Raw genomic sequence first — 21,583 nt, forward strand, 5'->3', positions numbered from 1 at the left:
ATTTACATTACATTTACAGCAACAACATGGAGTGCACATTACTCTAACGCAACAATAGGCAAGCACGGTTTATTTTCATGTGTGTCATTTTGTGAAAAGTAGAGAAAATAAACTTGAATATTCACATTACACGCAGCTGTTCTCTCTGTGTATGGCAGCTGTGCTGTTGATTAACAAAGATGCCAAAAAAATATTTTGAAAGTACTCTGCGCCCAGTGTCATATGGGGAGTAGTTTATCTTTCATGTTTATAGAACATATCCAAACTTCAAATGAGGACCAGTAAGTATCTGTATTATGAACCTAAGATGTGTAGCAAAACAATAGGTGCTAATTAACTTAAACTTGCATATTCATGATTAAACATATACAACTTATAATCAAAATGACCTAAAAATCCAGATTTTGGGCAACTTATGAGTTGAAATGAACTGAGGGTTGTCTTTTGGAGGCTGGCAGGAATGATTTCAGCAGGTAAAAATGACTATCAAGATAAAGAGATGCTAGAGAAGATACAGTATCTGATCTAACCAAGAATAACACATACATACATACAGTCATTGTCCTTAAAGTGTCACTGAAATGGGGGTTGGGCTTCCCATGACCTGAGGTCAAACTACAGTGACATGCTGCAGCTTGTAGGATCCACTACTGAGCAGGCACACAGCTACCTTTGTGACTGCCAAAGACAAACAGCTCCAAAGCTATTCTAATGTCAAAGTAGCCCCTAGCAGACAGACTTTAAACGCTGGATGACCCACTACCGCCAATTAAGATCAGCACCAAATAGCACTAGCAAGCCTCATATTATCAACCCGGCGTGTAATAAAATAATTTTTTTCTGCTATACAAATGTCACCTTAAAATACATTTTTCAAGCATGCAGCATGTGACAGAACATGTGGTTGTAGCGAGTAACTACTTTATTAGAGAGCTCATTATAAGACTGTACTCTGTGAGGTCTAGAATTTGTTTAAAGGATTAATCAGATTTTGTATACAAATCCTATCATTTGGCTTCCATACAATTCCGAAGTGCTGCCAAAACCAGACGCGTCTCTTTCATGCTGACCAAAAGAATGGTCAGCATGAAAGAGATACATCCATGTGGCAACCCTCCAGCAAGTTTTGACAATAGGATTCTTACTTTTTTTCGTACTTCCGGATTATTAATCTCACGTTTTTTCTCTTGAGTGTCTCTCTCAGTCACTCTCTCCTTTGCTCCCACACACACACAAGTCACCACACGTTACACAGAAACCACCTTTAATTTAATTTTACCTGGAATGGGATCGCCCTCGTTCTCATTCTGTCCTTTTTTTCCTCCCTTCTTTTTCCCTTTCCTATCTTTCCTCCTGCTGTCCATCATGCTGTCAGAACAAAGTAAATCCTCTCAGGAAAAGACAAAGTAAAAAAAGGTACTCCTTTTGGGAACGTATGGCAAGTGGGCACCACCAAACTCTGAACTAGTTAGAGTGTCTCTCCTCCTATATAGACTCGCACCAATCAAGTAGGGAGAGAGAGAGGGAGAGGGAGAGGGAGAGGGAGGGAGGAAATAGGGAAAGAAAGGTAGAGAGAGTAGGCAAGACGGGAAAAGTGAGAGAATAAGGGGAGGGAGGGAAGAAAGAGGGAGGGAGCGTGGAAGGCATTTCCCATTGCTTTAAGGCAATCAACTGTTCCTTTACTGGATCTAACAGATAAGCAGTGGCTCTTCCAGGCCCTACAGCCACAACTGAGATCCCAGATTTTCATGTGGAGTCCACGCAACAATCTGAAGCTGGCCCATTTAATCTCCACAGTCATGCTTGTAGTCAACTGTTTTTCGCCCACCATGGCACCATCTTCTCCTTCGTAATGGGCTGTGCAAAAGTGAAGTGAGACCAGTAAAGCTGTCCCCTTTGCACTGCTGACCCACCCAGAAAATTCAGGCAGAGACCTGCCCTTGCCAGGTTGATGTCGGGGTTCCAAAACACTTCACATCTGGTTCACATTTGCTGAGCACTGCTTCTCCGGACATGTGCGGGAGAGCGGCGTGTGAGGTGCTGAATGTCAGATCACAATCTGTGACAGACTGCTTTTTGCAAAATTTTTCAAAATCATCTCTGACTTTCCCAGGCTGCTCCTCTTCCTCACCTCTCTCCTCTGTCAGTACCTCTGTCGGCACTACGGGCGAGACACAACATGTCTGTGGTTACATCTCCCTCTTTCACTGTCACTGTTATAGCCAGGTGTCATCAATGTCCATGCAGTAACAAGAATTTAGAGACACCGAAACAAGCTTTATATATAATAAAGAGTCAACTTCATATATTTTATGTAGGGAAGCAGAGTGACAATCTTTGGTATTTTTGTTTTTTATAAGTATTCACACAGTTTTGTAGAGAGAAATAAAAAAAATAGACACCCAGTCTGACTTGAATTTAACAAAAGGGAATGTACCACAGGTTTCAGCGAAAGAAAAATTCAGATATAAGTTTGACCTTATACTGGGCCCAAGGTCTGACACATCAACAAGGCCTAATGTAGTGCTTTTCCTACTTCAAGACCAAAATGACTCACTCCTCTCCTTCTTGTGGTTGTTTTCGATGATCTAATCGGTCAGAAGATGGTAACTAAGGGCTGACAGGGGTAATGCACTAAGACACGCACACGCACACGCACACGCACACATGCACACACACACACACACACACACACACACACACAATCTTAACACTGACTACCTTTACCACTATTTGACAAGATGAGACTTGTCCCTAAGCCTGCATGTCTGTGGGTGGGCATGCAGTTTATGTATGTGTCAGAATTGCGAATACTTGTGACGTCAGATCTAAAGAAATGCGACTTTCAAGATGATAGTAGATTGGGAACAAGATTTGTCACTTACAGCATTACTCACCAGAGTTCTTCAAGAGCCCATAATGCCTTGAATACAACCACACGCAGTGAAGTGAAGTGCAACATTACATGACATCAGTTATGAGTACCGGACATAACTGTCGGAACATAATAACCTTTGACTAATACGTTGCTCTTATGTCAAGGCTTCTGCCAAGTTGTCAAACCGAACTGTACACAAATTGAATACTCTGAAGGATATTTCAGTGTGGATGAAACTATGTAAGTGTTTTACAATCATTAGTTTCCACAACTTTGAAATATACTGTCAAATAAAATAAACAAAAACTGCATATACAACAAAGAGATAACTACAGTTATAGAAAATAGTTTTTTCGTCCACTGTGAATAGTTCTCCTCAAGTTGAAGAATACGAGTCTAATACAAAATCATTATTTCCCAACCGGATCAGTATGGTATTGCACACGTCTAAACCTCCTTCTCTTGTTTCTATACTACTCAAAAGCATCTGCTGTTTTTCAGCAGCTGTGCGCTGTCCTTGGATCAGGGTCTGGAGGTGGTGGTGGTGGTGGTGGTGGTTGGGGGGGGGGGGGGGGGGGGGGGGGGGGGCATACACTGATTGGTTGTATGCCCTTCTCATAAATGCATTACAGACTCCATCTCTGCCTGTCTCCTAATCCATCCATGCTGCTCTTAGAAAAAGGGGGACAGCTTTTCCATATGATGGAGCTGAGCAGCTCCCTCCTAACAATAGCATACCTGCATATCATCAGACTGCTCAACAGCACTCTTGCCCTTCCACTGGAGAGAGTTTATCTTTTTAGACATAATGGCTTTAAACAGTCATTAGGTCATGTTGCTTACATTTCTCTACTTTTTGCCAACAAAGGGTATATGGGTGTATGAGGAAGCACTATACCCTTAAAGGGTATAGTGCTTGCTTTTAACAGACATGTGTAGGTTTGATTCTCAGAGGTGAGGTAGGGGCCGAAGGGAAAGAGGACAAAACCTCTGAGAGAAACTCTAAGGGAAACAACAAGCAACCAAGAGGATAAATGGAAAAAGAGTAGAGTGAGCAGAGGAGTATGAAAGGCAAAAAGTATGATAGAAGGATTTGCGAAGAAAGGAAATCATGTCGTCTTGATCAGATGAAAAAAAAAAAACAGCCCCACCTGCAGATATTCTCCTTTGCATCTGCTTCTTCAGCTGACCATGCCCCTACAATGTGTTGTTGGAACAACAGAGACAGGCTGCCCGATTGCTGAGATAAAAACCTGCTCATCTGGCTGCAGAAGAGAGCAAGGAGATTGCGTAAACACACATTTCTTGGGATAAATAAATGCTCACAGTCTGACTGTGTCCCACTTGTGTTAAAATGAGTAGTAGAGTAATTGGCTGTAATTGTCAATGAAGCACATTTAATTTTTTTCAGTGTGTGTGTGTGTGTGTGTGTGTGTGTGTGTGTGTGGGTGGGTGGGGGGGGTGGGGGGGGGCACGACTGACACAAATCAAATCAATGCTGCAGGCATGAGGAAGGGGCTATTTTGTCAAGGTCGGCTGTGCCAAGGTCAACGGATATCCCAAATCTGAGTATAACTAATGACTCTGCTCAGCAACAGCTGAGATCAAGATCACAAGTAGAGACCAGAAAATCACAGCCACTGCCGCATTTACAACGTCAGCTCAAATAAAAGCATGGATATTTGGTGTTAACAAAGAGTTGCGAGAAGTCAAAAAGAAGCCATAAGGAAGAATTAAAGTGTTAAACAAGTGATCCTGTGTAGATTAAGCTCTTTGACGGTTCCGCAGCACATAGCTGTCACCATGGTAACCACAGTCTTAAGGTTAGCAACTAGAGTTGGAGAGAGAGAGATGAGGAAGGGTGGAGTGAGGATGAGAGAGAGGGGGAGAGAAACAAGAGAGGATGCAAGATAGAAAGTGCGAGATAATGTGAAAGAAATACAATGAGAGGAAGAGTGAGAGTGGCAGGAATAAAAGACAGCTAAGACCGGAGAGCAATGAGAGGAGACAAGGCAAACCAGAAAGAGTGAAACAAAAAGAGGTGTCTACAGAGCAGCTGCAGCCTGGCCACTGTATCACTCCATAAGAGAGATGTCCATGAGTAAGCCTGTGCCAAGCTTGCTGGAAAAGCACTGCAGTAGCATCTCAGAGAGGGAGAGATGACAAACATCAGCACTGAGCATGCTCCACTCTCAAGGCCACTAGGAAAATTAGATTTCAGCTCTTTAGCCTTGCATTTTGTTCAGTTCTCCCGCTCTATTCCAGTCTCCATCTGTCACTTGCCAGCTATGATGAGCGCATGACACCACCAGTGCCTGTTTCTGCCTCAGACATGGCTACATCCCAGATTAAATTTGATTGATGAGTCTGATGACTGATTGATCTAATGGTAAGAGGCATCTTTCCCACTTATGGCCACACTGACTCATATTGTGACAGATTTGATTGGGGATGAGAGGAACAAGAGATGAGCATAGCAACTCATCAGCCAATGGGACATGATACTGCAATAACAGGCCAGCAGCACAGCAGCCCCACACCACCAGATGTAATCTCCACCAAACTGACTGTCTCCCTCATCTGAATGGTTTCTAGAGAGGGAATGTTGAACAACAGCCATGGACTTGTATTTGTTGATTCATTTCATTTTTTTTCTCTTTAGTCTCATCCTGTAGGCAGGCAGACACCACCCAACCACCCTGAAACACAATTATGAGCTTTATGACTGAAAACTGATGCCTCTCTTTGTCTTTGGTTGTGGTTAGGTGATGTTTGTGTGTGTTTGTTTGTGCAAGCGCACTAAATGTATTGTGCAGGAAAACGCTGTCAAACAATTTTCTGCTCTCTGGTAAAAATTAGTCGATGTGTTACATGTTTGCTGTTTTTAATATAGGAGAGAGATTGACTTACTTATTGGAACAGCACAAATGGTTTTAATGACAGATGCTGTCTGGGCATGAATTTGATCCTCTTAAACAAAAATCGGCTCTACCTTCTTAAGGCTGTCTGATTGAATCTCTGTATTTTTCCTCCTTTTAACAGTATATATTTTCATAGTCTCTGGATCTCTCTCTCTCTCTCTCTCTCTCTCTCTCTGCCTGTCTTCCTCCCTTTGGTCTAAGGGAGAGATAAAAAGGTTTTTGTGACTGTGAGCAGATTGACTTAAAGATAGAGGCTGGAAGCAGATCTCTTCCACCTCCTCATTCTGCTCTTTCTTTCCTGCTCTCACCCAGATGAATAGACAAACAGTCTCCCACATGCTCTCACAGTTTATCAAACACACACCCACATAGAACCAGGTCTTCACGCAAACACATATGTGCACTCTCACCAGTGAGAACAACACACACGCAATCTAAGTGTCCTCAGGCTGACAAAGTATACACTGTCACACTCAAATACAAACAGACCCCCTCAAACACGCACATACGCATACGCATACAAACACACAGGTGCATCCACATGTAAATAGAAGAAGCACATGTGTCACTGATGCCTTCAGAAGGGACTTTTCCTTCCACTCATGGTGTACTGAATACAAACCACTTGCCTCTTTGAAAGCATACGTCATTTACGAAACAGACTTCTAAGAAACTTCATCTGAATCATGGCATCACGACACACTTACCGTATATTGTGTTTTTTTCCATTACATCTTAAACCAACTACACACCTTCTAGCTTCTAGTGAGTTTTACAGCTGTTATATCACGTTCTGATCGAATGAAATATGAAGTACAGACATACCCATAAATACAACAGGTAATAGATATTAAAATTATGGATTAAATAAAAGTAGCACTTAACTTTTTAGACATGGTATAAATCCCAGAAATGTACATTTACAAGTGGGAAAACATGGGAAGGTTTTGCTCTTATCAGCAACCAACCGCCCTTTCAAAAACATACACTCATCCGCTGTCTGCTTTGCATTCTTCGCATCAAATCAAATTCCTTTTGCGCTCTTCGGTTGTCCTTTATCTCCAGAATGTGCTTTTAGAGCAACACAAACATGTCACAATGAGGACACTGTGAGGAGTTTCACACAGAGTGAAACCAGCTTCTTGGTCATTTACATTTTTGTTTTTTGCCTCTCATGGCTGAGCATGGGCTTATCAAGAGTTATCCTTATCTCTTTGTTTGTTTTTCACCAATGTAGGCTTTTCCTGGAAAACATGCCACTACGCATGTGTAAGCTTAGATCATGCTTTGGCGGCACAAGCCCAGATCAAGGCGGTCTCAAATTGAGTGAGCTTGATAAGTGGGCAAGAGAGTGGCCCCAGCTGACAGTGCCAGGACGGCTGCAAACTGTGCTCTGGCAAGCCAGACATGGCTGACAGGAAGCCAGGGTTGTGGATGGGTCATCTCAGAGCGACAAGATGACTGCACACATGCACGCACGCACAAACACAAACACACACACGTCTCTGGCGCTCCAGAAGCAATTAAACCCATCACCAAGTTCACCACTGACTGACATCCTAGTGCTAAGAAGGAGGTCAAAGCTACCTAAAGCTGTAATTGTTCTAAATAGGCAAGCCACCACCAGTGTGAGTAGCTTAGTAGTGGGGGTGTAGTACCAAAGCTTTAGTCTAAAATCTAATGGTTGTGAATGTTAATTGTTGCTCAAAAAGCCAGTAATAATATAACACTAAACCAGGTTTAAATAATGAAAACATGTAAGTTATTGTAGATGAAGTAAGTGTATCCTAAAAAACTGATGCAAAAAGCTGACCACTGGTGACACTGCAGGCATTCAACAGGATAAAAAGAGAGGCCATGTTTTGTATACTTTTTCATAGTTCGTTTTGTGTTGTTTTGTAATACCAGCTTGCCTACAGTGGTTTCCTGGCCTGTGGCCATTTGCAGTGTGATAACTGCCTTCTGCCTGCAAGCCTAATGTCATGAAGAAAACAAGGAAAGAAAAAGAAACATGCCTAGACAATGCGTAGCAAAAGTACACATCCAACAGATGTGATGGCGAAAAAGCGGAAACAAGACTACAGGGCTCACACTACAGGGACTTTCTGTAACAGTGATCTTACTGGCATTTAAAAGTACAACATACCTCTGTGAGGAATGTTGCTTTCTCATTTAGAGTAAAATACCCCGAGAGTTAAGGGGTATCAGTATCACAAGGGAGATATATTCCTCTTTTGTCTGAATTTGCTGCAATGAGGTGATGCTTAGTTTGCTGGTCTGTGGGCCAGCTGGGACACATCTCAGTTCTCCCATGCACACACAAACACATGCACGCACTTGCGCTGCGCTGCTTGCTATCTTTCAACAACAAGCTGAGCAGGGACCAGACGGAAAGAGGTCCTATTTGTGCAGGAAGATAAATACACTTCTGCAACCAGTCCTGTCCCCTCCAGATTAGAGCAACACAATAATGAGCAGGCGCACTGGTGGAAGGTCAGAAGAAAGCAAGGGTAAAGGACAGAGGAACAGCCTACTACCAAAACACACACGCATCACACATGCATGAGAAATCGCAGGCAGATGTGCATGCTTTTATATGTTGTCTTTCAAATATTTAATCACTGTCTAAAATTCTAATCTCATTTTGTACTTACTTTGCACATTATGTGTACCATTCAGATTCGTTCTTGAATGAATACCCTGTTTAGATTTCTAATCTAATCTAGTTAGTATTTTTTCCCCAAAAGGTCCAGGTTTACAACGTGGTGGCATCAGAGTTTGTAGAAACACAGACAGTGCGCAAGAGCTGCTGTGTGTGTGGGTGTCAAGTATCGCGTCATCTTATAGTCGAACGATGGACTTTAGTATGTTTAAACATCTGCACTCATACTGCAAATACTGAGGAATGACTGTGTTGAGTTGTTGACAAGTTATTCCTCTGTGAGTCAGCAATGTCATAATCTTTTATCAGCTCCTCCTCGGTGTTACATCCAAATACCAGCCACAGAATTAAGCAATTCATCTTCTTTCCATTATAAATGCGTTTTTTCTCTAACTCCTCTGTCTTATAGCAGAAGGCCCCTGTTGAGGTAAACATGATTTTTATCTTAGTCAACTTCCAAATGCTGCTAACAAGCCATTCCATTCTGTGTAAAGTCTTTTCATGTTAAGACACACATCAATCCACACCTACAACATACCTGAGGAAACAAACCTTCTCTCAGGATATGTACTGTGTGTGTGGGGTGAACATGGCCGGACACGTCCCTTAAACACACCGGGAGGCGCCCAGCAGGAGTGCCGACAGCCCCTCTTTTCAACACTTCGGCACGCTGAACACAAACACAGTTGCCCTTCCCATGGTCCTTTTGTTCCCTATTGTTTTTGTTGGAGTTCCTGTCATGGACACAGTCAGCTTTCTTTGGTCATTTATAACTGACAGTTATACTGCACTTTTGGATAAATAGTCATCTTAACATGAATTTTGTCAATTCTGTATGACACTAATCACACTAGAATCACCACACAAATAATTCTGAATTTAGTCATCATATGAATGGTGCAGGAAAACATTCGTATGCTTGATGACTCAAATTTTTAGCAAAGGTACTTTACAGAATTTCTGACAATTGCCCAAAGAATAACACACACAAGCAGTGGCAAGCATCTACAGAGACCTAGAAAAAAATGTGATTGTTCGCATTCCTAATCTAGCTAATGATAACTATAGCAATTTTAGTTTTTGAAAGTTTCAAAAAATGTAGTAAAGATACTAGTTTTGAGAGAAAATGTGAGCAAATGGTCCTGTTAACTGCAGCATGTTCAAGGCTTTATGTGTCAGAAATACAAAGTTATACAACAGAAAGGCCTAAAAATGTCCAGAGCATTGTGGTTCCTGCCATCAAATCATTATGTGGACAGAATTTACAGATAAAACCAGAGGAAGACTAGGAACTGATGTATAAAGAAAGTGAAGCATTGGCCTGAGGCTTGAGTGGCTAAATGAATGCCAGAGACAGAGAATGTCTGCAGTGGAAGGTTTTCTCCTGTGCTGTCCTTCAGTGTCAGGTTGTCTGAACCCACCTGACAGCTTGGTGAGAAGACACTGCAACCAAGAAGCCACTCTAGCTACAAATGGACAGCTAACGAGCAGGTTCCATCTACAGTACATCCACTACAGATGTAATAAATAAGATCTCCAATATGCATGCTCTTAAATACTGACTCGTGACCTTTTAAACAGATAAATCACCATAGCACCAAACACAAAAAGATGTGCTTTGTCACAGGAACAAAACTGTTACCTCGTAATTTTGAAGAAATGTGATACATTTTTTGTTATTTTATCCCACATCAACAGCAAAAACATGCAACATTGCTCAATTTTGAACTCCCCCAGCAAGTTTGCCACAGGCAAATAATGCACTTACTTTTTAAATTTTGTATGGTGATGTACCATAAACAAAGCAAAACTGAAGGAGACAGAGGAGACCTTAAGCTGTTTACACAAACCCTTAATACTCTGTGACTGAAGAACCTTGTTGACATCTAACATAACCCAGTTTATGATGGAGGTGTTTTCTTCTGAATTATGCCTGCAGCTAGAAATACCCACATGAAAATGAGTGTGTGCCAGCTTTAACCCTCCCTCCTTGGACTGAGCAACAGTAGATTACTTCTGCGACATGCCAAAACAATGTCGATCTCAAGAGTAATTTGTGTGATCTTGACACTTCGGACCACAATCTTTGGGTTACATTAATTATACTGTTCACAAAAAATATCCATCAAATCCGAAACTAAGCATGCCTCAATCTGTAGTGAAAACAGACACCACAAGTGAATATAAAATGCTTTTAGAAGCCAAAGAAACCCATTTTATATTGGCAAGCAGCTTATAAAAGTTGCAGATTGCTAACAAAATGCCGCAAATGTATACCATTTACATACAGTGATGCAGAGCATTAGTAGACTAAGCAGGGTTAATATTTTGTACCTATCAACAGATGTAAAAAAGAGAGAGATATGAAACAAAAATGAAAGGTTTTTCTCTAGCATGTTTGTTGTACAAGCTATGCTTGTAGTTTCAAGGTAGGGTAAAAAAAATCACATTGCATAGACAAGCAACAATGCTTTAATAATGGGGGAAAGGATTGATCGGTTTTCAGTTTTGTTATAATTGGCTGCAAAATGTCAGGTGCATTCTTTGCTGCTTTTTCCATGCAGAAATAATGCAGATGACAGTTTATGTTTATTGCATGTTTGTAATATTTAATTGGTGTGTTTTTTTAAAAAAAAAACAAACAAACAATAATATATATATAGTTATTGATAATGCAAGCTATGAATTTAAACGGTTAATTTTACCAACCACCGTTTCACACTTTGCGCAAGAAACAAAAAAAATCTTTTTAAATATTTATTAAATGCACTGGCTGCAGCCTGTGAAGGAAGAGCATCACAGCCCAATATAGCTGCAAATTACTGAATGATTCAAAGGGCTGGGTAAACTTAAACTGCATTCACAGAGCATTGCTTTTTTTTATATAAATCATAAAAAGCAGGCCAATACAAATTCAGGAACTTGAAAAGGCTACATTATAGAGGAGATTCAAGTACTACATTTGTTTTTTTGTTTCATTGTAGACTTTCTGTTTTTTAAATAATTTCTGGACAGTGATATTTTACTTAAAGCACAAGCTTGAGTCATTTACAGTGCTAACCTTAAGCATCCTGTTCAATCTTAACTAATACTGCTGTTTGAAAAGTTACTGATTCTTTATTTTTAGAATAACCTGCACCAGGGGCATAAGCGTGTTTTTCGACACACCTGTCTGCACAGAGTTACTACTAGGCATATTTTTGGTCACAGTCTAACACTGTATGACTGCTTCGCCCTGAGGGACGCCCCAAAGAACACATCTGCTTATACCAGACTGCAGAATTAATAGCAACTACATCTAACACTACAAAGGCTGCTTCCTTTTGTGATCAAAGTCAAATTCAAATGGTGACTGGCTTTCACGGTTGTTATCTTTTACATACACATCTCATGTGCAAGAACTGAGGGCTTTTGAGTGTTTTTGACAGTGCTCCAGCTGAAGGGGCAGGGAGTCTGACGACTGCTGTGACATTCCCAGCGGACTCATCTCTTTTAACTTTTCTGTTTCTCCTGCTTCCTGATCCTGATCATATACTGCCTCATTGTGGTGAAGGCAACATTCTTCAATGGGCTGAAATATTCTAACAATAGTTCTAATTGTTAGGAAAAGCACAGAGGCAAAGTATAAACTGTAATCACAGTGGCTGAAGCCAAACTATTTTTGTTAGGCTGTTTAGTGAAATATTTACAATAAGCTATTTTCTTCCTTTATGATGCATTATAGTTACTGTATAATTACTGTAGTCCCCACTGTATATATCTTGTTACTAAATTGCTTGGCAATAACCGTAGCTTATAAAAATGAGTGTCTGTTCTGTGTATACAGCTCTTCATCATAATCATATCATTACATCTCTCGTATGAAATCATACAGACACCTTTTCTATTTAGTTTTTTACTAAATATATATACGGTCATTCACCATCCAGGACCACAAGTGTTCCTTTATGAAGTTAACATTAATGTAGGGGACAGATTGGTTGACCTGGAGGCAAAAACACAATGGATGGATCATCTGACAGGATTACCTACTGTGCAACGACCACTACACTTACACAGGGATTGTTGATTCACTTTGTTCTGCTTGTGCAGCACTTTAGTGAACTGATGATGATGAAATAAACTTAGGTTTGACTTGACACATACTTGATAGAGAAACCAAACAAATACACTTAAGGGAAAATGCTGGTATATATATACATGCATATCTTTAGATGCCTATTAGTATGACATGTTAACAGATGTGTTTTGTGTTGGGTGAGCCGAAGTTCTGCCTAATTAGTGGCAAGGCTAGAAAGCAAATATATATCAGGCTTGGGTTATTGTAAGCTGAACCAATGTCTTGACAGCAAACTGCACTACTAGCATAGCTCAACTAGTAACATACACTGCCAGGCAAAAGTTTGGGCACACCTTCTCATTGAATTCAATGACAAATTGTGTCCAAACCCTTGATTGGTAGTGTACATCTAGTATTTGTCAACCAAAGACTTGATTACATATATGTTATACAGTGTGCCAATGGAGGCTATTATACAGACTAATGAAACAGCAAAATGTTGGTAGCTGTGTTACGTTTACATAACTGATATATCTTTTGATGACATTTTGATAATGGTAACCGTCATGATATAGGCCATAAAAGGGTATATAGTCTCTAACTGCTCTCTAATTATAGGTCTACTGCAAATTACGTTCATATAAGGCAAAATCTTCATTCAAACCCTGTGTATGTACCTTTGGAATCTCACTCACATACCAGATTTTTAAAATGATGATTTAAAACAGTTTAAAACAAATGCAAACTCTCCCCATAAAAATAAAATTCATCTCTAAATACTTCAGCTTTCATGCAAGTACATGAATTCAAGCAATCCGATGATTAATGGAGATTAATGGTTGTGAGATTAAGTACCAACCGTTCTTGCCAACCCTGAATTGCTATCCTGCATTCTTGCAGGGTAGCAACACTGCAGTCATGACACATGTCTTAGTGGCTTTACAAACAAGATTAGAGTTATAATGTTTATAAATCATGAATGTTTTCTGTAACGATAAAAACAGGTGATGTGCTTGCTGCTTGCGATGAAAATGTACTTAGTCTACATGTAGCTCAGTGGTCCTGGAGAAACATTATCTCATGTCACAATACACTACACCTGCTATATATAGGTGAAATGACAATAAAAACCTCTTTGACCTTTGACCATTGAAATGCATGTATCCCTGGTTGAAAAAAGTAGAAAGAGGTGCAAGTGTAGAAGAACCTACAAAATGCATGTTGCTTTTCTCTTAATTTTAAATATGGTATTTTTTAATTATTAATCCATGATGTCAGGAGATTAAAAGAAAAACATGTTTGCTTCCTATTACTGTAATTGCACAGGGTACTCAAACTCCCCCAATCTCACAATCAAGTAAATATTTTTAATTCTTCGACAATCTTCATGAAAATGTTTGCAGTAATGAGAAGATTAATTTAATATGAAATCTCAAGAATTAAACTCCATAGAATTGCAGCCTTGTTCTCATAGTTCTTATCCTGCTGAACTTAGAGTAAGCCCATTATTCTCCATGAGCCCAGACGTAATTCTGTAGTACTGCAAGGAAATTTATAATCATACAAAGCATTGCTTCAGAATGTATCAAAGGGTATGTTGAACACGTGTTCAAAACTCTGAAATTTATGTTACAGTGGAGTGGTAAAACCGCTCATGTAGAAGTAAGGTGGTAGTACTTCTGTGGTTCAATGCATTAGATGAGATTTGGGAAGTGAACAAAACTGAGTTTCAAGCTATGTCTAAGGCTTTCTTTGCACCACAAGCAGTGATTTAGCTCATTATATGGAGTGAGTCTTTTCCCTTAAGGCTAGACCTTTTTGTTATGATAAGAGTGTGTACAGTCCAATCCAGGGACTTAATGTAGTCCATCAAACTTTGTCTTCACTTTCTCATTTTTGAAAGCTTTTTAGAAGGGTAATCCTGAAAATCTCCCTGCGCATAATTCTCGAACATTGGAGGAATAATTCTCATTTAGAAATTAAAATGCACATAATAGTAAAGCAATACATTCAAATTTCTGTCCCCTTACCACACTCTTGAAAACACTTAGAACTTATTCTTACTTTTCATTCAATTTCCTATATTGATTCCTATATGGGATTGGGGGGAATATTATGAAACACTGTCACCCTGTCACTCTCAAGTGCTCATGATTTAATCTGCGACATTATCACATTCTGGATATATTTATCAGAGGTCTGCTACAGTGAACATCAAGACAAGCTGGTTAGACCATTTTGTATTGCTAATGATCTTAACAATGTCTGAATTCAATTTGGTGCATGCAACCATACTAACGAAACCATCTAAATACCCAAATTCTACATTCTGTTTTGTTTTTCTTGCAGCTGGTGGAGACCAAAACAAACATACGAGGGTGAGAGAATATTGAATTTACATTCACAAGTTGGCCAGAAATACATGCTCTACTGTATGTTCACTGGGTGTATAAGCAACAAGGCTCACGTTAGAGGACTTTCTGTTAACTTTAACCATTTATGACTTTAGCCCGATCATTGCACAGGTTTATTAGCTGCAGCTATGCAACAGAAGCACATGTTGCACACATCCATCACCTCAGCACAACTGTGTAATATCTGAATTTGTCTGTGCATCTGCGTATGCACAGAAAAGTGAGCAAAATCATACTATTTATGCAGTTTCAAATGTGAAGTATTTTATGGAGAATACTGTACTATAATATTACTACAGTATTATAGCCCTGTATTATCGAAAATACTTTAAGGGGGAAATACTTTATTTGTTAGATAATATTTATAAAGTCTGCAAAGGTGTAATGATGAAAAAACTGCTGAATGTAAGGCCACTTCAAAACATACTACCAGTCAAAGGTTTGGCCACATTTTCTCATTGAATTGAATGAGAAGGTGTGTCCAGGTTTTTGCCTGGTAGTGCAAATGCTGAGTAGGCCGAAGCTAGACCAGAGCAGGAATTTAAATTTCTTACTTCTGTGTTAGTCATTCAACCTCAACAACTGTGTATCATTTTAAGAGCTCCACACTGTTTCCAGAACAAATGAATCAACTGACACAGTGGTGAAACAGACAAATAACTGGCTTACAGAGTTCTACTAATAAACAAATCCATGAGACGTATGTCTCAACAAACAAGGAATTCATTTAGCCATGAATCTTTTTTTATATCCTGACTGTTGTACATGGTATATAGCTTATTATTTACATTTTTGGTGTAAGTTCATGGAAGACTAGACAAAACATGTTGCAGTAACAATTGTCTGAAGCGATATTTTAATGGGTAATATAGCCTCAAGCATACAAAGGATGTGTGGTGAGAATGTGGTGTAAACAGGTATCAACTAATCGGTCAACGTCAAACACACGACTGCATTTCGCACACGCAAAAGATAGCAACCCGATATGCCCACACTGTCATAATAATGGGTTGTAAATTTGTGTCTTTAGAAATGTAGAGCAGAACTCTGAGTGATAGCGAGAAAGTGCCTAATGGACAAGAAAATGAGCGACCAATTACTGGAAATGGCCGTACCCTTTTTTCACACATCTTGTAAATATACATCAAGCTATCTTTCCAGTGTGGAATAAGCAGGCAGAGGTTCATCAGAGACCGAAAGGGCCCAGTGAACACAGAAGACAATACGCCAAAACATGCAGTATAACCACAGTGAAAGCACATTGAAGCTTCCACCTGGAGATGCTGACCAACACTGACCAATGCAAACACTTCAATCAGCCTTATCTACACAAACATACACCCTGTACACGGCCATAATTCTAGCGGTGGTAAAATACAGTAAATGAGCACCTTTGTCACAACTGTTTGCTAAATGGTCCTTGAGTATGCTATTACGGTATAATGACCAAGCCTTAGGTGCATGCTGATTTATACTGCCACAAGCCAAATGTGTGGGGTAGCAGCAGAACATAGTAGCCATTAGCAGCTGTCAGTCATACTATATGTCTGGCTCTTTACAGGGACACTTCCAATTCACAGAGAGATGCATGGCTTGGAGCAAAACTCTGCCTGTCTACCACCTCAATGCAGCAGCTGCGACCTGCATACAGTGGAACCTCAGATTAGTGACAGACGAGTGTGCATTGAGAGCACCACGTTGATTTGCCTCACAAATGCAAAGCATGTTTGTGAAGTACAAAATCTACTACTCTTCATCTCCGAGCCCCTTTTCATGTGCACAAGTGGGTCCGATTTGTCTTTTTACTGATACAATGCTCCCAGTCTGAATACACCCCCACACATGCACACACAAAATGAAATTATCTGGGCCTCCTCCATGGAGTCTATACATGGATAAAAACCTAGGGACCTCACCTACCACATTTTTTTCATTATAGAGATTTTTTGATTTAGGCCGAGACATGAGGGACGTAACAGCTATAGTAATGTTAAATAATACTAGCTAAAAGGCAGATGTGGCATATTTAAAACTACAGTTAGAGCAATGTCATACAAGGGATAGGGTCTTGCTATTTCATTTCAGGTGTATACAAAATACGGTCCACTGTGTCTTATTTTATAACACAAATGCGTCAAATGTGATTACACCTGCAATACAAACTTCATCTTAGAGTAGATGTATCTTTTGTTATCATCAGTGACTTCTTGCAAAACAGTACTGGACTCCCGAATATAGGCTCTCTCTTTTTTTTTTTTTACAGCACAGTAATGTCAGAGATACAATATAGTGTGCTTGAGAAAACCATTATGAAGGCCAGATTATGTGACTTTATTTTACATGTGTAACAATAACAATATTTGTTGTTTTCTTTTGTTCTCTGCTGGGAACCCAGAGTTCCAAGTTGAGGAAGTGGTGTAGGTATGTGTTATGTGTAGCCTGATTTTCAGGCAGCACTTAGGAAGTGCATGACAACAACTGCGTTGTTTGGCAGTTGTGCAGTGTCTGTATGTTGAGTCTGCTGGTTCACACACACTTGGTGTTTAACAGCACCTCTGCACAAGAGGGATTCGCTAATAGACGTAGAGTCAGTGTTAGTGATGAAAGTGCAAACACACATGTGTTAAGGAAAGTATTATAAGAGAAAGTAGCAGTCAACATCTGATCTTTGAAGGAGGTGGAAGTTCAAAGTGACAACCGGGCATGATTAGTGTTTGTCAGTAAACACTGAAAATGGGGGAAGACAGCGATGTGATTAGATCATTTACACTGAGTGAATAGCACCTCATCTGCAATGGCCCACTGGTGCAACATCAGCTACTTTGAAGTCCATAAAAGGCAAAGGATTTGTGTGTGAAAACTCACTGTGAAAAGCTTTAAGTGCCAGTAAAATTGACAGAGGATGTTTTAGCTCTTCAAGAAACCCAATACATAACAGGGTCCATTTTTGTTACTCCTCAAATGGGCTGATGAGTTTAAAAGCTGTATTGAGTGTGGCAAAGTCAAGAGGAGAGAGGAGAATCTGTGTCTCATGAGTACAGGCTGAGAGGATTTAAGAAGGCAACAGTACAACACACTTCAGTGTAAATGTATGTAATGTACAATGGAGATATACACCAATCAGGCATAACATTATGACAGCTTCCTAGTATTGTTTAGGTCTCCCTTGTGCCTCCAAAACAGTTGTGACTCATCAGAGAATAGACACGGGCCTTCTGAGGGTGTCCTGTGGTAACTAGCAACAAAATAATGTTAGTGGGGGCCTTTGGTCCTATCAGTTAAGAGGGCTCTGTGGATTAGAGTTGTTCCAATGCATCCCACATATACTTGATCAGTTTGGGATGTAGTGAATTTGGAGATTTTTGTGTGTACACCTGTGTCAGACTGCATCCTGCTGGGGATGGCTACTGCCATCAAGGATTACCATTGTTATGGGGTGTGGATGGTTGGTCTGATCTAGGTGGGTGGTACATGTCTGAGTAACATCCATTTGAATGCCAGGTTGAATTGTCACAAGATGCTCAATGTTATCTACTTCTCCTGTCAGTGATTTTAATGTTGTGGCTGATCATGTTTATGTTGGGAGACCTCACATTTGGAACATGGGATATTAGTTGCAGACAAAAGTAAAGGAGTAGCTCAGTGGCAAGCACTGAGACTACTTGAGGTAGCAGAGACTTTTACAAAAGAGCAAGGAAAGCCCTCTTTTAGCCGTTAACAGTCATGCAAACCTAGTGACATAACACATAGACAATGTACAAAAGTGAAATAAAGTTGCTTGTGTATTGTTTGCAGACATAGACATTGCAAAGTTTGTCAGTGTTTCCAGTATTGCTCTTCATGAATCACTTCCCTAGAGAACTGAGCAGGTTTCATTTGTGAAATTGTTCAACAAGCCATGAGAGTGTGATCAGTGGGCAAAGAAACAGGATAAATGCAAAATATTGCCTAATATTGCTTTACGATATCTCCCTAAAGGCGACATTTATTAATCAAAGCACTGCCCTGAACTAATAACAGGACCCTAAACTGACATGTGGTAAAGTTGTAAATTTGCTAGCAAACTCCAGTTGTTCCAAGTGAAACCAATACGACAGACATAGCTGCCCCTCTACATGTGAACATACATACTTAGACTTCAATACGCTATGCCGCGTAGAGTGTGAGGTATTAAGACAGTAAAACGGGGCATGTGCCTAAATATAGCATAGGAACCAATTTGCTTGGGGCAGCGTGATTATCCACACAATACCGGTGATAAAGGTCGCTGTCCTTGGTCCTGAAATGATATCGGGCCCATTACATATTTGCGTTTGATAAGCAGGACTACATTCATAACGATTTTGCAAAATAGGAAATCGTTATATGAGCCATGGGAAATAAAGGGTGCATGAGATTGTGCTTAAAAGGAATAAGGTAGGCTTGCTGGATGCAGATAAGTTCGATACATACAAACTGCAATTCCTCCCAAGCAACAGTGCGAGGCGCATGTCTAATGCAGTTCAGGGAGAGAGAAAGAGAGAAAGAGTTTGATTGATCATGTGGGCTATGGGAGCCTGCGAGAGTTGTCGAAAATTGCTGCATAGACGCCCCTTAGGCTCCTATCTGGTACCAAGTGACTCCTAGTCATGGTGTTGCCACAGTATTAACTACAATTCACGACATTGCCATATACTAAAAGCCCCCAAGCCAGGTGCTCTTAACAGACCGCTCATTCTTCCGGGTTGGACTTCACCGGTGATCCACAATAGGCTACTTACCGCAGTCCTCACACAATATCTTCCCAACATCCTTTTTTAGGTTCTTTCCATTCGTGTCAAGGGGCGCAAACGATGCTTTGAAAACCAAGGGCTCGTCAGTGGGGTCCAAGAAAAAAATGTACTTGTGGTTTTTCTTCACTTTGGTGCACGGAGCCTCAGATCCAAATTCCCCCACTGTGACGAGCTGTTCTCGCTCCAAACCCCCGCTGTTTCGGGGCCACACATCCAGCACTTTGACATTCACACGATACGGCTCCGCAGAGACGTTCACAGGCGTAGACTGCACCTTGCCCTCGATCACCACGGCGGATTTGTAAGCCTGGTCCTGCAGGGAATTCAAACTCGGGGAGTAGCAGGCGAATGAGACCCCGATGACCAGCATGGATAAATGTACTGAATCAAGCCTCATACCGCCTGCTTTGGCTCGGTGGTCGCTCGTCGCGTTGCGGCAGGGCTCTCTCGGCTGCGGGGCGATGGCGATGGAGCTGAGTTGAATGAAGAGACAGCAAGTAGGCTCCAGTAGCACGGCAGCGCGGCAGACCTTGCATAAGTGTCCATGCCATCGGGATCCGCTGCTTTTCGAGTTTTCAGTGGGTAAACGGCAGCTTTGAAACGAGGAAACCGTGGGCTGGCTTTGGGTGTCAAATCCGGTCACTTTTTCTGCTAACTATAAGGCATTGTAGACAGGCTAAGCAAGGAATTGGCGGATTCTCCCCTCCAGAAGATACCCCCTATGCTGCCATAGTAGCCTTAACTGCAAGACGACGCCACTCTTATCTTTGCCCAAAAATTGCAGTGCCTGGGTACCGCTACGATGGTTTTCTGTATCATCTGCAGCAGAGAGAAAAGACGCAAAATACTGCAGTGAACCACAAGTTTGGTAGCCCGCCCGCAAAACAAAAGCCACGTTTCATTCCAAAGAAAATAAAAAAGAAATAAAGCACGTTTCTGTTCGGCAGCTACAACGCTAATATGCCGCCTTCCGCCGCGGCTCTCTCTCCGCCTCCTCTCGCCACAGAGAGAGGAGAATAATACCGATTGCCAAGGGGCTCTGTCAACAAAAACGCAGGATAGGAGCACTCAGATATAGACAACCGATGGACCAGAGGGTCGATCTCACTCCCCAAATCCCAGATACTGTACGTCAATCAGTCCATGGTGTGTTCCCGGAGTCGATCTCACGGTATAATTAATTAGATGAAATTAATCCATGACTGTCCCTCATCAAAATCGCCTCTTACTGTAGCCAAGGCATGACTGAAAAATGAAACAGGTTCGCGTGAAAAAATGCAGCCGCATATAGAATCTGGCGAGCATGGAGCATTCATGTGGCTGCGATGACTAAGGCTGAGAAAGCATCTCTAAGAGACTGTTTTGAATGAGTTTTGCGTCTCATCCCATTAAGCCATGCCCTGCATTCAGGTCACATTCACTGTTCTAAAAAAAAAAACTGATGTTGAAGAACCGCATTAAATCTCTACAGCTTAAGCAGATTCAAAACTGGAAGCAATGTATATATATGTTTCCAGTTTCCATATATATATGTGTGTGTGTGTGTGTGTGTGTGTGTGTGTGTGTGTGTGTGTGTGTGTGTGTGTGTGTGTGTGTGTGTGTGTGTGTGTGTGTTTACAATTGAATGTTCACACGATACCAGTGTGGACTTACATTTGGTTACCATCGCTGACATTGTAGCTTGAATAATAGCTCATTTGGTTTAGCCCAATGCCAAATAGAATGCGGATACAGGATGTTAAAGTGACAGTATTCACAAAGAGCGACATCTGCTGACCACACAGTATTTACGAGCAATTTGACATGTAGTATAAAGACACCTTTCAATGCGGAGTGAAATAATTGCGTTCATTTTCAGCTAAACAGATTTGGGCAA

The 21,583-nt window shown here is 40.8% G+C and overlaps 1 protein-coding gene across 5 annotated transcripts in view; it reads right to left on the reverse strand.

The window, feature by feature from the left end:
• The window catches only part of nrg2a (neuregulin 2a), a 66,110-nt gene extending 45,149 nt beyond the window's left edge, over positions 1-20,961 (reverse strand). For 2 of the 5 annotated variants that reach the window (XM_047606127.1, XM_047606125.1), the window contains exon 1: positions 19,696-20,944. In XM_047606127.1, coding sequence (XP_047462083.1) covers positions 19,696-20,104 — 409 coding nt within the window. In that variant the 5' untranslated portion in view covers positions 20,105-20,944. Of the gene's footprint in view, positions 1-1,279; positions 1,503-19,695 lie in introns of those variants that run through there. The other 3 variants (XR_007114248.1, XM_047606126.1, XM_047606128.1) reach the window with 3 other exon arrangements.
• Positions 20,962-21,583: the final 622 nt, after the last annotated feature.

Source organism: Mugil cephalus, chromosome 15 (genome assembly GCF_022458985.1).
Source record: "Mugil cephalus isolate CIBA_MC_2020 chromosome 15, CIBA_Mcephalus_1.1, whole genome shotgun sequence".
Taxonomy (NCBI): Eukaryota; Metazoa; Chordata; class Actinopteri; order Mugiliformes; family Mugilidae; genus Mugil; species Mugil cephalus.